Source organism: Gekko japonicus, unplaced genomic scaffold (assembly GCF_001447785.1).
Source record: "Gekko japonicus isolate JY-2015 unplaced genomic scaffold, Gekko_japonicus_V1.1 scaffold87, whole genome shotgun sequence".
NCBI lineage: Eukaryota > Metazoa > Chordata > Lepidosauria > Squamata > Gekkonidae > Gekko > Gekko japonicus.
This window is the reverse complement of record NW_015164184.1, coordinates 644898-660899: the sequence shown is the minus strand read 5'-3', so window position 1 is coordinate 660899 and position 16002 is coordinate 644898. Positions and strand designations below refer to the sequence as shown.

At 42.4% G+C, this 16002-nt stretch overlaps 1 protein-coding gene across 1 annotated transcript in view; it reads left to right on the top strand.

Moving 5' to 3' along the window:
* ZEB1 (zinc finger E-box binding homeobox 1) overlaps positions 1-16002 on the top strand; it is a 198926-nt gene that overhangs the window by 164394 nt on the left and 18530 nt on the right. Inside the window, exons 4-5 of the mRNA XM_015408108.1 lie at positions 8680-8880; positions 12783-12845. Of these exons, the coding sequence (XP_015263594.1) occupies positions 8680-8880; positions 12783-12845 (264 nt within the window). The remainder of the gene's footprint in view (positions 1-8679; positions 8881-12782; positions 12846-16002) is intronic.

Here is a 16002-nt window from a genome sequence, read left to right as displayed (position 1 = left end):
TTAAGGTGTTACTGGACTCTTGTTCTTTTATACCACTACAGACAGATGAACATGGCTACCCATCTTGATGTATGTCCACACAGTTAACACAAATTGTAAAGAATGAAAGAAAGATATCCATCCTTTTGCCCATTTTTAAAAGCACAAGCCAGAGGTGGAATTCTAACTCGAGGGGAAAAAAGGCCCACACAGATATGAGGCTATAGTTACCAATCTACCATAATTCAGACTCAGAATGATATTTTGATTGTTTTTTATTTCAATGAATTGTTTGCTTCTGTGTTCACTGTGGAAAATGTGGGGCATGTACCCCTGCCACAGCCACTAATTTCAGGAAGGGGAGTCTAAAGAACTGAGTCAAATTGGGGTGACAAAAGATAAAGGTCTAAACCTTTTGGGGAAATTAAAAACTGATAAGTCTCCAGGTTCTGGTGGCATACACCAAAGAGCTATTAGGTTATTCAAATGTGAGATTGTTGATCTACTAACCCGTATATGTAACTAATTTACCACTTAATTCAGCCACTGTCACTGTACCAGAAACCTGGAGAGTAGCAAATGTTACACCAATTTTTTAAAAGGGATCCAGAGGGGAAATTACAGGCCAGTTAGCGTAACATCTGTCCCAGACAAATTAGTAGAAATTATAATCCAAGATAGAATTATTAGGACATAGAGGAACAAAGTCTATTGCGGATGAAATCTTCATGGCTTCTGCAAAGGGAAGTCCCGCCTCACCAACCTTTTGGAGTTCTTTGATGAAATGAGCAAGTATGTAGATAACAGTGACCTGATAGATATTATATCCTTTGACCTTCCAAATGCTTTTGACAAGGCACCTCACCAAAGACTCCCTAGTAAACTTAGCAGTCATGAGATAAGAGGACAGGTTCTCTTATGGATTAAAAAATTGTTAAATGGCATAAAGCAAAGATTTAGAAGTAAGTGAACAGTTCTCACAATGGAGGGAAGTAAGCAGTGGGGTCCCACAAGGATTGGTATTGAGGCTGGAACTATTTAATTTGTTCATAAATGATCTGGACCTAGGGGTGAGTAGCGTAGTGGCTATGGCTAAGTTTGTAGATGACACACAATTATTCAGGATGGTAAAAACCAAGGATGACTGTGAAGAGCTCCAAGAGGATCTCAGGAAATTGGGTGAGTGGGCAGCAATGTGGCAGATGAAGTTCAGTGTAGGTAAGTGTAAGGTGATGCACACTGGAACAAAAAATCTCACCTTCAAGCATAGACTAATTAGGTCTGAATTTGCTGAGACGAAGAGGGGGAAAGATCCTGAGGTTATAGTAGGTAGCTCAATGAAGCTATCAAGTCAGTGTGCTGCAGCAGTGCGAAGGGAAAACTCTATGTTGTAGGTTATTAGAAAAAATAAAATGGCCAATATTATGATGTCCCTGTGTCGATTTATGGTGTGGCCTCATCTGGAATACTGTGTGCTGTTCTGTGATTGTATCTCAAAAAGGACATCACAGAGCTGGAAAAAGTACAGAAGAGAGCAACAAAGATGATTAGGGTTGGAGCACCTTCTCTATGAAGAAATGACTGGGGGAGGGGGGGATGATAGAGGTTTATAAAATTATACATGGTGTGGAGAGAGTTGACAAAAAGAACTTTCTCCCCAAATACTGGAACTCATGGCATCCAATGAAGCTGATGGGCCATGGATTCAGGAAGACAAAAGGAAATACTTCTTTACACAGAGAGTGATTAAAATGTGCCGTTTGCTGCCACAGGATATAGTGATGGCTACAGTCATAGACAGCTTTAAAAGAGGATTAAACAGATTCATGGAAGAGAGGTCTATCAGTGGCTACTAGCCATGGTGATTAACAGTAACGTCCTTGGTTCAGAGGCAGTCAGCCTCTGAATCCCAGTGCCAGGAGGCAACATTAGGGGAAGGCCTCAGTCTCTGTGCATTATTGTTGGTCCTTCAGAGGAACTGGTTGGCCACTGTGCGAGACAGGAGACAGACCACTGGTCTGATTCAGCTGGGCTTGTCTCACATTCTTATGCCATGCACTCAGACTTACTGGCAGTCATATGTGAGAGGAGGGGCATGATGTAATAGTTGTCCAGGGTAGACCAGGGGCATTCCATGCCAAATCAATAAATGGCGATTTGCATCATATTCATGGGTTTTGGTGAAGTTGTGCAGCATTGACAACCATATCTGCAGTCAATTAAAACACTCTTCCACTGGGCCATAACCTCACAAAAAATTTCTCAAGGTCAAATTTACCATAAATTTTTTGTTCATTTTTGTTGCCATGAAATGATTCCTTAAAGCCTCATTTGGAAGTTAAAAAATTATCAGATTCCCATGTGCCAAAATTAACTGAAATGCAGCAATAATTGATGGCCAAACATTTACAGAACACTTCCACATTTTCAGGAACTCTGGGGAAGTAAATCCAGTAGTGAGTATTGTTATGTGAATTCACTTAGTAGTGATCAGTTGATCCAGCACATTTCACTGGGATAAATATTTGTGCATTCATGAAGTTTTCTGGGAAATGTGAAACGTCTCCACTCCCCCCACCCACCCAGGAGCATGTGTGAAAGGTACTATCATTTTCAAAATACATTTGTTTTATGGTTTATGATCTGTATAGTGGCTTTGCAAAACTTGAACAAAATCCATGATGCAACCCTCCTTTACCAAATGTCAATCTGGTGTAGAATAGCTGTATGACTAGTGCTTTGAAGGTGAGGGTTGAATCTTTGCCAGTAGTATATGATATAGCTGATTTGCTAAGGCAGCCTGCTCTGCATTCTCCTTCATTGTGGTGCTCCTTCACGCAATCCCTGTTGCTATCTCTGACTCATTGAGCTTTTCAGATGGTTTGGAGTCTTGATGACAGTCCTTTCCTTGGGTGGGTCTTCCTTCTGTTAGGAGTAGATGTGGTGGATAGAATACCAGATGCCCAATGACACAGGCTCCTGAAACTTGACCCATACTGTGCATATGGAATAGACTAAATATAAGGTATGATAACTGCAACGTAGTTTGGAGGGAATGGAGGCAAGAGGAATGTTAGTTACTTTGTCTGAAGAGTTTGCTTACATCACCTGGTCTTCCATCCAATGGGAGCAGACATTTCATTGATCCCCAAAATGTTTTCTAATATTTTCTGTGCTTGTTACCAGCGGTGAAATGGGTTTTCATGTTCAGGAATATTTCTCATTCATGCACATAATACATGTGTTTATTTCCCTTCCATTATTTGTTACTTGTCATGATATATAGAAGCAGTAACCTACATTGATAGAGTAGGAGAAAATCCTTAGAACTGGGGAAGAAGCGTGTTAAGCATGTGGAGAGTTCTGCTCACTGCTTCCTGGTTTCAACTTGTCACTTCCTGCTTCTGGAGAAGTCAGGTCATTGTGGCAGGCAGCTGAAAAAAAGTTCTTTCTGGAGGTGGAGAGATCCTGCCTCTGAGACCCACAGAACTATCTTCTATGATAGAAGGAGTTCACTAGTAGTTTTAGGTATTTAACCTTGATCACCTGAGCATGCTGCTCTGTTGGCGGGGGGTTGTATGAGACAAGAGAGCATGTGAAAGCACAACTTAACTGGAAACTGAAAACTTTTTGCTGCTGGAAAAAATATGCGGAAATGCCAGTGCAGCTGCTGATATCATAGATATGACCCCTGCAATGTATGTTATGTATTTTGGGTTTTGTGTGTGTTTTAGCTTTAGTTTTCATATTTTAAATTTCTGTGCAGCTCATTATACATTTAAAGGGGAAGGGGGATCCCTATGTCTTGATGGGGATTCCGTATTATAGAGCCTAGTACAGAAAAGTCCGAGGCCAAGGGGAACACTTCCATAATACATTTTGATAACATTTTTGATGAATGGAACTATCTCTGTTACCTCCTGTGGGCCTAGAGGAAAGAGAAATCTCTGAGACCATTCTTGTTGAGAAAATACAAACAAATGGGCCTCAGCTGCTAGGTTTGGAATCCAACTCCCACATTTCTTAGACAGAAATAGGGAAATACATATAAGGATAGATTCAGAATACGTTAGGCATTCGCACCCTGCTTGATGATTAAATTTCTACAGACCATGAGGCAGGAGCTGTTGAATGCTCAGCTCTAGCAACCCACACTGACAAACATTTTAATCAGGTTTCACCAAGACCAAAAATAGGGCAATTTTATAGAGATGGATAACGGAAAACAGGGACACTTGGAAAATATGAAATGTTGCTTGTTTTGCAGCCCCTTTTGTTGTTTCTAGTTGGTTCTGGCAAATCTCACAAAATCCAGAAACCTTATAGATGCAGGGAAATAAACTGGCATGGTGGTGGAAGTGCCCTCAAGTCACAGCCAACTTATGGTGACCCCATTGGGTTTTCAAGGCAAGAGAGGAAACGAGGTGGTATGCCATAGCTTTCTTCTGTGTAGAGACCCTGGACTTCCTTGGTGGTCTCCCATCGAAGTACTATGCAGGGCTAACGCTGTTTAGCTTCCAAGATCTGATGAAATTGAGCTAACCTGGGCCATCCAGGTCAGGGTATATTGGTATAAATACCCTTAATGATTACTACAATATAGCTTCACATTTTCCAACATGAGAAGTAATGGGCTTGCTGGCAGTAGCTCAGTGCAGCTTCCCCGTGTATTTATTATTTATTTATTTATATTCAGTGTATACCCTGCCCTTTTAAAGGTGTTATGGGCTGCAGCGGGTGAGCGGGAAGGAGAAAAGCCTGCTCTGGTACTGGATGCTGCTATCTAACTACCTTCCACCCACACAGAGACCCTACTAAGGCACTGCTCTGGATTGACATGAGACAACATTTGTGTCTTGATGGAGTCTAGAGAAGGTCTTTGGGCAAAAGGCAAAGAGCGACACTATTTTCATAGTGTTTTTCCTGCAGTAAATTCATAAATCAACCCTGACTGTTCCCTGGAAGGCCAGATAATGAAACTGAAGCTCAAATACTTTGGCCACCAAATGAGAAGGGAGCACTCGCTGGAGAAGACCCTGATGCTGGGAAAGATTGAAGGTCACAGAAGACGGGGACGGCAAAGGATGAGATGGTTAGACAGTGTCATAGATGCAACGAACATGAAATTGAGCCAACTTCAGAGGACGGCGGAAGACAGGAAGGCCTGGCATGATCTGGTCTATGGGGTTGTGAAGAGTCGGACTCGACTGTGCGACTGAACAACAAAAATTCATAAAGGCAGGTTTCCAAAAATGAAACTGATATTGCTAAGGACGAGGCCAGGAGCAACCCAAGACCGAGATGAAAGCCAGGTCATTTCAATGGTTTATTCTAGCACAAAACCAACAATAATAATGATGTCTGTTGCAATATGATTGTGGATGAAATAATTTTTAATGTCCTCATTCATCTAGTAGTTAACAACTGTACGAAATTCTCATTAGACCTGCAGAAAGCTGGCTTAGAAGTTCATGTTTTGTGTGGTACTGTTTATTAGGAAACATATAATTTGTCCTGCCTACTTCGTGAATCAGATTGTACTCTGAGAGGTAGACAACAGTCAGGATTTTTTTAGCCCGGGGTGGGGGGAAGGGGGAGCGCTGCTACAGATCCATCTCTGTGTTTAGAGGCCCAGATTTCCCATGTGGTGCTTTTGCCACAGTTGTGACCTTTTACCTTGCAAAGGAAGATTTGGTAATGGTTATCTGTGTTCTGATCACATCTAGGTTAGAGTGTTATGATGTAATTCAAATGCATCTACCAGATTATTGAGTCGCTCAAGTTATACAGAGCACATTACATTAGTCCTGAAAGCTTCACTGGCTGCAAGTGTCGTCGTCGTCCCCGTTCCCCCCGGGAATAATTCAAAATGTCAGTTCTTAACTGACAGGACCAGAATAATCACCTTCTCTTATATCAACTTGCCCATCAAGTTAAGCTGTGCTTCTCGGGACCTTCTGTGTTTGCTAGCCATGGACAGGGCCTTTTCAGTGTCATCCCTTCTTCTATGGAATGCCCTCTGCATTGTGGCTCTGTTTTTCCCCAGCATCGGACAGAAGCCTTTGGGGAAGGGGGCTGGGCTTAAGTTCTTTCCATTTTCAGCCTCATTTTTTGGGTTTTGATTTATTGTTTCTTTGTTAGACAGTTTTCCATCTTTTTGATGCTATTTTTATGTTATGTTCTCCTCTACTGCTGTCTGTGGTGAAATTTTAGTCTCTTGCCATGTGATCTCATTTGGTCCATTTGATTTTATTGTTTTCTGCTGTTTTGCTGTTTTTATTGTGCAATGTTAGATCATTTGTTTTAGTCTTTATATGTTGGAGTACATTGATAGAATAGTGATTAATAAAAATTTAAATAGAAACTGTCCACAGTGACTTCATAGGCTGCTGTGGCATCATGTGCTGAGGGAGAAGTTATTTTCTCACAAATCAAAAGTGCCGCTGTTATATTTCAGACAGAGAGAAAACCTGTAAAATGTTTGGGGGTAGGGCAGCCTCCGGCTTGACAAACAGCTACCCATCCATCAACCCAACCATAATGCCAGACCCCCTACAGGTTTACTTTCTAGCTATTTCAACAAACCCTTGATAAATGTTTAGCAAGGTGAATGTGTGATAGAGCCGCAGCTGTATTTGCTTGATGGATCAAAACTGGCATTATACCAGTTAGACCATTATAATATAAGCCTCTCCTTTTCGTAATAAATCAAATTGCAGTAATAGAGTGAATGTCATACTTATTATTTATGCTTTATGTACTGGGGGGAAAGACACTAAAAGAAATGTGCCACAAATTATTTAGAAGGTACTTTATTAATATGCGACAGGCAACTTGATTCTTTGAAGCCTTTAGGATGGGCTTCAACAGTTAAGCCCCAGTCAATGAGAGATGGAGGCCTCTAGTTCTGTGCCATTTGTCTTCAAAAACTCCATATCTTGGTCTTAGTGTAAGTCAGTGTGGATGTGCTGTTGGCATGGGGATGGGAGAAAATATGGCGGTTTCCAAAGCCCTTGTTGGAAGCCATGCTGTGGGATGCTTCTGTGCCACACTGACATTTCTTCCATTTCACTAATACCTGCTGCTATCCTGCCACATTGCCAGCTCCACAGCATAGAATCAGAGTGTGAATTCTGTACATGTGAATTCTACATGTTTATTACAAAGCAAGTATAGGGTAGGAGGTGCTGTGAAGTTCTCACCTTGATAGCGAAATTAGAAATTGCAGTGGCTGCTGAATACCCCCAATCAATCAATCATCATTGATTATGGTCATGGACCGGCAGAATAAGCATACATAAAACAGAATAAAACATACCCTGAATAGCCACTCTTGACTAGAGGCAGGCTTTAGTCCCAAGCTGTGTCTGCTCCACCAGCATGCCTGTTTCCCACGAGTTTTGTGAGTGAGTGTTCTGATCCTAAGAAACTTGAATGCTTTCTCAAAAGTAGATAGTCAAGAATGCTTCAGCCTCTGCTACTTCCTGTTAGGCTGGAACCTTGCCTAGCAAGCATTTGGTCCCATTGGTTCATTCAGTAAGGGGGGGAGGAGAGAATACAGCTTTTCTCCTCTTTAGTATGCAAGTGACAAGACCATGGCATCTCAGTTTGCTGCTTGAAGGGAACAGGCTGGATTGCTGACTATGGGTCGCTTCCTAGCCTGCAGTTCTGAGTAACAAGCTTGCTGGAGCAGTGCTAAAAAGACCGGTGCTTGCACCTGGGCAAGCGCAGGCTTTTGTCTGCCCCCCCCTCCACATTCTTGAATGGAATCAGGGGGAGCGGCGGAGCCTATGGGGGCCCAAGCAGAGCACGGTGTCAGCTAGCTGCCATAGGAGGCTGGGAGGCAGTTGGTTCCCCCCCCCCACTCTCCCCTGGCATCTGCGCATGCCCTATCTTCCCTGTGTATGATCTTGTCTCATGCATTCCTGTCTGTAAACGCTAGGCAACGCTTATCTGCAAGGTTAACAGGTGTGTGGGGGAGCTGCTTTGCCAAATGTATAATGAACTGTACCGTGTGAAGCTGTAATTGTTTGGGGTTTTAGGAACGTTGCTTCTCAGGCTTTTGAGCGCGTAACCTGAAGTCTGCCCGCTCGGCGGGAATGGAGGTTATTGGTTATTACCCTGTTTGAATGTCTTACATTATTCCTTGCCCATCCTGGCCCAGGCATTCTGGACAGTGAACTTGTTCCTGCTCTATCATAGCTTTAATAAAATACTACTTTGCCTAAACATGTATTGGATTAATAGCTCCTATGGGGGCCCGAGCAGAGCACGGGCCTATTAGGAAAGGACTGGCTGGCCAGAGTAGGTGATACTCACAAGGTAGCGGCCATTCCAGCCATGGAAAAGCTTGCTGGAGCAGTGCTAAAAAGAGAAGGGACCACCTCTTCAAGTAGGTGTGCCACTTACTAACAAAGGGTGCTTCCAGAATAATCACAAAGTACAGACTTTAGCAGCTGTTCCCGGATCATATCCAAGAAATGCCGCATGGGGCTGATAGTACCTGAAATAATAATAGAGGAGGTACCTCTGAACATAAACAAAGTGTCTGTCTTGCACCGCAGATAAACACTGCTGCATGCCTTTCATTAAGGAGTTGACTTTTAGGTCAGCAGGCAAGACTTTGATGCCAGTCTTAGTGTTAGAAATAACTGCTGAACAGCATCGTTACACCAATCTTTTCTTTCTGTTTCTGTACAGTTACCAATTACAACAACGTTGTAGAAACCAATTCAGATTCAGATGATGAAGACAAATTACACATTGTTGAAGAGGAGAGTGTAGCAGATGCAGCGGATTGTGGTGACAGCGTGCCAGATGATGACTTGCCAAAAGACCATACAGTATTACCAGAAAGCAGTGAAAGAGAAGGAAGTGCAAACAGTTGCTGGGAAGATGAAGGTATGTGTCATAAACTGTGTATCCACCCAAGAAGATCATGTTAAAATATTGTGTTACACTAACATTACTCTTTGTATGCTGCATTAAAAGATGTAGGAAACAAACATTCTTTCTTTGGGCTCTGTTTTTGTATAAACTGGTTTTTTTTTAATTTACATCACTTATTTTGTTGGCATAACCTTACCTTGGCACAGGGGGTACAAGAGACCAATGAGCTACCATAGCAGGATTCTGACAAAGCCCTGCTTGTCTCCTGCCATGTCCTTAATGCCACCTGGTTTTCTCCCTTTGTGCTGATGGTACTCCACTGACAAAATGGTTGTTTGTACCAATGGTAACCATACCATACTACCAGCCAGGGCTATTTTTGGGCAGGAACGCACAGGAACGGAGTTCCGGCTGGCTCCTGAGTTGGTCACGCCCAGCAGGAACTCATTAGCATAATAGGCCACACCTAATAGCAGAAACTCACTAGGATTAGGGTATGTGTGGCCTAACATGCAAAGAAGTTCCTGCTACAAAAAAAAGCCCAGGGTTTTGACAACAAAGTAAACAGAATAAGAAGCAAAAGGTGGGTGTGGCTGGACAGCAACATTTCTGGTAACATGGGGTGTGGCCTAATATGCTAATGAGTTTCTGCTGTTGGGTGTGGCCTACTATGCTAATAGTTCCTGCTGGGCTTTTTCTACCAAAAAAAGCCTTGCTCCCAGCACAATGGCATTGGTTATGATGGCATCACTTCACAATGCCCGCTCATTGTTTTCCGCTCCATTTACTCATTCTGTCTTTATCTGGCAGATGTCAATCAGAGATGGAAGTGTACTACCTTAAAAAAAAAATTTTTTTTTAATTATAACAAAAGCTTTTCTAAACCTTTCTGTTTTCCATAGGAAAACACCAGTGCCTGGAGAATCTAAACTCATACAATTCTGCAGTATACTTGTGTCCAATGTAGATGAAATTGGGGTCTACCCAAATGTCAAGAGCTATTTTATTTCATACATGATGTGATCCCGGTTGGCACTAAAAGAATAATGAAGACTAACTATGCCCCAGCTCTTAAAAGTACCTAGTATAAAATTCTACTGAGGGAGGTTAGTTTCTCTGTAAGCCTCTTTAGCTGTTTTATAGTGTGTCTACAGAGAAGATTCAGCTGTGCTCGGGCTGCTTGCTTCAGTAGTATTAAATCCAATCCTATCAATACTGAATCCCATAAATTCCTTAGGTCTCCTCGCCTTAATACTCTCACCTGGTATAGCAAAGGAGGTAAGCAGTTTTAAGTTATGTTCATGCTCTCACTCTAACAAGAGGAAGCATTTGCAATCCTTTATTATGAAGCCAAATGTTTCTGGTGACGATAATACAAAGAGACAGCCAGGACATATGTTGCCAGTTTAAACTAATCTGTCACCCTTATTGGCTAAACTGGGAGACTTGCAGCATGATCTAACAGCCAGCTCCCGCATTCATAAAAAGCAACACCCTCCTAGAATTGTGATATTTTTGTGAAGTACTGCCTGGAGCACGCATCTTTACCTTGCTTCCTTTGCTTTCTTGCCTCCTTTCTTGCCCTGTGGAAGGGAGGGGCTGGTGTATGGTCTGGGTTTCATAAAACACTTCGCTATGTGTTTTTTGACATTTATTCTTAAGAGACTAGAAAAAATGGTGCTGTATAACTTGAGGGTTTGAAGCACCTTGCAGTTGACATTTATTGGATTAGTGGGGACCAGACAAAATCCACAGCCTGTGGCACAGCTGTGTGACAACTTCACCAAATCTTAACAAAATATCGGATAGGTTAAAAGACGGCATTTTTTGTTTCATCACTGATTTCTTGTTTTAAATCCAATATTTAAAAAGTACCTGCAAGACAATAGGGTGAGGGGGCTATGGGCCACCGACAGAACATCTGCTTTGCACGCAGAATGGCTCGAATTTAGGCTCTGGCATCTCCAGTTGAAAGGATCAAGTAGTAGGGCTTGTGAAAGATATCACCTGAGCCCTGAGAGAGCTGCCGCCAGTCGAAGTAGACAATACTGACCTTGATAGATTAATGGTTTGAGTCAGTATAAAGCAGCTTCATGTAACATGAGCAGTTGTGCGTGAGGGGACATTGTATATATTATATGTATTCGCTTTCTAAGTAATAAAGTTACTTAAACGTCTCACCAAGGAATAGTCACATGATTTAATCTGGACTTCTCCAGGTTTGGTTTTGTGTGAGTAAGGCACATTTAAACACTAGAAAATAATGGCTTGTGATAAAACTGTGAAAATGGTGATCACATCATCTTCCAACTAAGAAGACAGGATTTCTTAAATGAGATAGAGGATAATTTCACAACCTCCAGTATAATGTTTAAAGCTGTACATAAATCGAATTTAATTACCAGTCATATTTTTGAAATCAGGGCTGTTTCTGGTAGCATTCTGTGAATTCTTTATGAGGACAGCAGATAGCATCAACTGAAATCCTGAAGGTTTCTCTGTTGTCTTCCTTATAATTTGTTGATGGTTTTTGAGGCTGGGCTGTGAAATGTTTACTTTTAAAATATTCATACCAGGTGGGTTCTCTAGGCATGGGAGCAGCCCACCTTTGGGATCGCCTCTGGTGATGGCCAATCCACAAAAGCTCACATGGGTCACTCGTACCTGTGGGGTTGTGGTCACACCCATCACCTTTTTTATTTCAGCATCAATAATATTATTTGTAGCTGGTAGTAACTGCAAACGTTTTACTAAAGGTTTTACTTGTATAATAATGTCTATCCAGCCTTATCCTCAGGGGAGGTGACAACTATCAACAGCCAGTAACAGACAAAACATTTTAAAACATTAAAAAAACTAACAAATTAATACAACCCCACAAAAAAGGCCCATTTTACAGGCTTTCCAGAAAGCTTTCCAGACCAGCAGTCCTCTCTCGAGAAGCGGTACCACCGCTGAGAAATCCTGCCCACAGTGTGTAAGCTTGACAACTGGAGTGCCCTGCCAGCAAGGCCTGTTGTATAAAGACTTAGGGTGTGATTAGACAAAATGTTAAATGTGAATCGGATTGGGGGAGACCCCAATTCATAGGTCCCTGACAGGGTATCCATGGGCGCCATGTGCTTATCTGGGACCCCCTAAGTATTTTTTAGGAAGTGGGCAGGGCTAGGTGGGCTTTTGCCCGGAAAGGCTTCTGATTGGCCACTGTCGATTGGTTTGGCTGTGCAGCAATTTTTTAAAAAAACGTTGCTTTGGCATGCCACCACAGCACAAGGATTTTCACTGGGTAACTGAAGGTAAGCTGTGGCAGCCATTTTGTGGCAGCCACTTTGTAGCTGCAGTCACCATGCTGTGTCAGAATTCCAGTGGTGCCTGCAGGCTCAAAAAGGTTGGGGACTTCATGCCCCCTAACCCATCTTGTGTTAAATGTGTGACTAGAACTCACCTTCAGAATGGGGGGATGGGATCCTGAGTACACATGCAGCAGCAAAAGAGGCTTTGTCATTCCCTCTCTTCCACCCTGCCTGCTGTTGCAAGCAGAAAAAGGCTGGAGGGGTGGGGTCTTACTGTTGGCCTTACTGCTGGTTCCATGTGTCTGGTGGTTCCACATGTCTGTTATAGCCCAGTACCAATATTATGTAGTCTTTTCTTACTGTAACAAGATTTTAAGGGAACTCTCTTTGGGGTTACTGAAGGCCAATTCACATGTTACAAAGTCCCCATGTTCCCCCCTTTCTGGAATTTCTGGGAAATTCAGCTCACTTTAATAGTCATGAGCTTTGTTGAGTGTTCCTGTGGTCTGAGGGGAATAGTTTCCTCAGCCATCAAGAGGATAAAGATGTTGCTTTGAGTAAATGAGAGAGATTCTGGCTTACATAAAACATTAATCCTCACTCTTCTGTCATATCATTTAGCTAGTAAAGAAGTAAAAGAAATCCTGGGGCCTGAAGCTCAAGCAGATGAACCTGGATGTGCAGGTAATTTATTCCTTAGTTTGTTTTTATGATACTTTGCGTTTTTGTGAGGTTTTGATAACTCTGCATTACTGAGGAAGATATCATTAAGTCTTTTGCTAACTTTTCCCACCTTTGATTTCCTTTGGTGTAGGCTTGCCAAGTCCCGCCCCAGAGGCCCATTCCCCGCCGCCGGCGGATCAGGCCCCGGGGGGAAGTCCACCCCGACGTGCGTGACAACCGGAAGTGATGCGGGCACGCTGGGGGTGGGGCCACGGTAATCCGAGTGAAAACTCTATGGTTTTCCCTCGGATGGTCGTGGCCCAGCGTGCCCGCGTGCCGGCATCACTTCGGGCAATGTGGATGCGGCGCGCGCGTGCTCCAGCCGCCAGCCGGGAGTCCCCCGCTGCAGCTGAATTCACACTTGGCAACTCTACTTTGGTGTCTGTGCCACATTTGGGACTTTACTATACAAATGCTCCTATTCCTCCTGTTAGAGCAATGTTTGCTCCAAAGCACTCCATTTCCCTGACTGCTGTGCCTCTGCAGCCACTGTACTGTTTGTTGGTTCACGGAGCACGAGCAGTGGATGAAAAATGTATTTCTGGCCTATTGAAAGATCCAAACAGGGCAATATGATGGGACACAGCTGAGGTTAACAACATTAGCCAGAGTAAGGCTTCATTTTAAGTTCAAAAGTGTAGCTAACATCATCTTATAGAATGTGCCACATATTACTTATTGCTTTTCACTGTCTTTTATTCATATGGGAAATAATGGCTTGATGCCCAAGGCCCTTGCTGTGGACACATCCCTTTGCTTCCTGAGGGCTCTAAGAATTTTCATGCATCCCTCGAACTGCTGTTAGAATCCTGGGAATCTGAGTGTCTATCCTTAAGGATACCTTGACATATATTTGCAAATACAGTTACCATAGTGTTAAAAGATCAAAAAAGAAGTTGGACCCCTTCCTCCCACTAGATCCTCTACCGTATCCATGCTGTATGTCCAGTACTTTGCTATGCGAAGGAAGCTTTGACTATATTTTTCTAGTATGATGCCTTTTCCATTGTTTCTGTACATCAAGTTGGAGCTACTAGATTGTGGCCATTATGTCTTCCATAGTCTAGACTAAACCTTCTTTAAAAAAGATTAATTCAGGCTTAATACAGAGGCTAACAAAGTGGTGGTAGAGCACTGGCATTTTTCAAGTTTATGACATTTTTTATTTTTTTTAATTCATTCCATCATAAAAACCCTAACTACAAAACAATCAGTTTACCAGTAAAAACAGCATTTACAATTAATGGTAAAACTGACATCCAGGTTGTAAAAATAACAAAACTATTTTTAGGTTGTTGTTGTTGTTGTTTTTTAAAGCCCTTGTGGATTCCAGCTGGCAGTGTTCCTTCAGGAAAGACTATTGTACATGTGGGGCCACCACAGACAAGGACCTGTCCTATGTCGCAGTCCGCGTAATGTCTGATGGAGCAGGTGCATGCGCTGTAAGCCTCGTCAGATCTTATAAGGCAGAAAGGCATGGTGGTTTGTGTGCAAATTGTGATATCAGCTGCAATATGTACTTTCACCGTGACTCTTCAAATCATAATCTATTGCTGACATGGCCTTCATTGCTAAACAAATTTATTTTATTTATTTATTTCCTTCATGTGTTCCTCACCTTTCCCTCCAATGAGGACCCAAAGTAGCCTACATTGATTATCTGAAACTTGGGGGGGGGGTGCTTAGAGGAGACAGAGGTCTGTTACAGAGAAGCAGAGGGTATAAGGAGCTGTAGAATTATTTATTTTATTTATTTATTTGCATTTTTACCCCGTCCTCCCCGCGAACGGCTCAGGGCGGCTTACACGGGGGCATAAGCCCATATTGGTGGAAATTCCCTGTATGGATTTAACCAGGCTGTGAATCATTCTGTTGGATCCTTGCATATTCTGCTGTGTGTCCAGGGAGCTTGTAGTTCTACAGGCCTTAAAACTGCAGAAGTCAAATGCTTGGCAGATTATTGGTTTTTGTTCAGAAAATGTTCTTTTTGAGCTCAGTACAAATTTCAGGGGATGGTGGAAGAAAGAAAATATGAGTGAAAATTAATGTACCTCTTCAGAGTTGTTTTGGTTGGTCAAGTAATTTTATATAAGCTGTAAAATTAGGACTACGCTGAAAGTTTGCTTGCCTATATTTTGCCTGCATGTATATTTGGGAGCAGACATGAGGAACTTGATCTGTATCTCAAAAGGCAGCAGGATTTATTTGCAGACTGTTAGTTTTTTAGCTGCTTCTTGATTGGCTGCAGCTTCAGCACTTTTGAAGCAAAGCAACTTTACTAGGTTGTATTTGTCCTGAGGACAGTGATACACCAGCCAATCAGCGCTTCTAAAAACAGACTTATCACTTCCCTGTCACCAGCAACTTTCCCTAGCTACTGGCTGAGCTGTTTGATATAGAATACTTATAAACATTCAGATATATCTGAATGCTTGGATACATCTGGTCCAAATATATACTCAAAAATACCTTATTGGTGTTTTTTGGATATATCTGTGGTTTAATTGATATTCGGAAATACCAGTATTCCAATCCTGAATATTCCTGGAAATATCTGGGAATATCTGGGACCAGTATTTTAAAGCTCCAAACTTGGTTTTATTTGGGCTTGTTGTTTTGTTTTTGTTTACTTTTTGCAGGTTTCCCAAACAGCAGGAGGAGAGGAAGGAGGCAGCTCTTACAGACAAATGAGATCATGCATTAGGGGGAGCTTGCCAGATTGGGTCTGGTGGGATTCTCTGGTTTGACATTGATTCTGTTAGGCTGGAGATAGTGTCTCTTCCCTAGCTTCAGTTGGTTTGGCTTGGATATTGAATGTGGTGGGTTTGCCACATTAGCCTGAGGGTCTGCTGGGGTTCTCTGGTTTGAAGTTGGCTTTGTTGGGCTTCTTGGTTCTGTTTGCATTGGGAAGATTTTGGCTAGTTGTTGCATGCTCTTGTGTGTTTGGCTATTCTTTGCCCTGCAGAAAGCATGGAATGTTTTCCCCATAGGAAATAATGGATGATGGCTGGAGGCACCTTGTTCATGGGATCAAGGGGTTCAATTCACTTGAAAATTGGGGAGTCTTTGGTAAATAGGCAGCACCAACTCCATTCCAATTTTGGTGTCATTTGCTCGA